General features: G+C 55.7%; 2 protein-coding genes across 2 annotated transcripts in view; one reads left to right on the top strand and one right to left on the bottom strand.

Annotated features, from left to right (window-relative positions):
* Positions 1-257, bottom strand: part of KIF15 (kinesin family member 15) — an 85,058-nt gene extending 84,801 nt beyond the window's left edge. Inside the window, 1 exon segment of the mRNA XM_012808000.2 lies at positions 239-257. Coding sequence (XP_012663454.1) covers positions 239-257 — 19 coding nt within the window.
* Positions 258-486: 229 nt separating this feature from the next.
* Positions 487-1,201, top strand: part of KIAA1143 (KIAA1143 ortholog) — a 10,208-nt gene continuing 9,493 nt past the window's right edge. Inside the window, exon 1 of the mRNA XM_023515922.1 lies at positions 487-615. Coding sequence (XP_023371690.1) covers positions 508-615 — 108 coding nt within the window. The 5' untranslated portion in view covers positions 487-507. The remainder of the gene's footprint in view (positions 616-1,201) is intronic.

The following is a 1,201-nucleotide window of genomic DNA, read 5'->3' as shown; positions in this document are numbered from 1 at the left end:
CGCATATCCTATAACTGCGCGAGGCTCCAACTCGCACGCAATACACAGAAGGATAAAAGCTGTTCCATCAGTGTATTGTCTTCGGGGGACAGAGAGATTCTAAACGCTCCTGCCGCTCAGTCAGCTCCTGCTCTTTACACAAAAGTAAGGGATACTGACGGTGGCCGGAGACGGCGGTCCTTTCACAGCTATATTTGAGGGGGAGGACAGAGTCTGGAATCCGGGCCTTTAAACTTACTTTTGCAGCCTGGTGCCATAGCGCCCTCACTCCAGATCCGAAACCAGCGCTACAGACGCCCGCACCTCTCGGGCGCGCCGCGCGACGAGATCCCGCCAGCCCAAGATGGCCGCGAATTTAAATTTGGCGCTGGGATCAGACGTTGACGCCAACACGGGGGCCGCCATGTTGCCCGGCCTACGCAGGCCTCCCAGTGACGTCACTAGGGAGCGCCTCCATCTCTGTGCTGTCAGTGTCGGCTAGGGAACTTGGCTTTCCCCAGAGCTACCATGAGCAAGCGGAACCAGGTGTCGTACGTGCGGCCCGCGGAGCCGGCGTTTCTGGCCCGCTTCAAGGAGCGTGTCGGCTACAGAGAAGGGCCCACCGTAGAGACCAAGGTGAGCCAGGGTCAGTCGAGTTGCTTCCGAAACGTGATCTGTCCGCCACTTCCAACTTCTGCGTTGACCTGGAGGCCGGGTACCGATGGTCCCTCCTCTCACTGGCCCCTAGTTCGAATGGGGCACGGACTCTAGTCTGGCTCTTTTCAGGCGACTTACAGCCTCTTGTGCCCAGGAAGCACTTTCTGTGTCGTTTTTAAAAGCGCTGCTGGGTTTTGGAAAATGACCTGCTATAGGTAAAGCGCCTCGTTCCTGGTAAATGATCGCTTTACCGTCTCTTCGTTCCACTTGGCTTTTCTCAAAACCTATGAGTTAGCAGGGTAAATGGTGGCTATCTCCTGCTTTCCAGATAAGGAAACAGACCACTGGATCAAAGACCCAATGTCCTAGGAACGGAGTCTGGGACGTCTTTGGAGGAATGTCTAGATCTATTTCTATGCTTTCTTGTCACAAAAAAGCAAGCAAGGCTCGGCGCCTGTGGCTCAAGCGGCTAAGGCGCCAGCCACATACACCTAAGGTGGCGGGTTCGAATCCAACCTGGTCCCGACGGCTGCAACCAAAAAAAATAGCCAGGGGTTGTGGCGGG

Source organism: Otolemur garnettii, unplaced genomic scaffold (assembly GCF_000181295.1).
Source record: "Otolemur garnettii isolate 467f Iridium unplaced genomic scaffold, OtoGar3 scaffold00082, whole genome shotgun sequence".
Taxonomy (NCBI): Eukaryota; Metazoa; Chordata; class Mammalia; order Primates; family Galagidae; genus Otolemur; species Otolemur garnettii.
The sequence above is the reverse complement of the archived record's forward strand: the minus strand, read 5'-3'. Positions and strand labels throughout refer to the sequence as shown.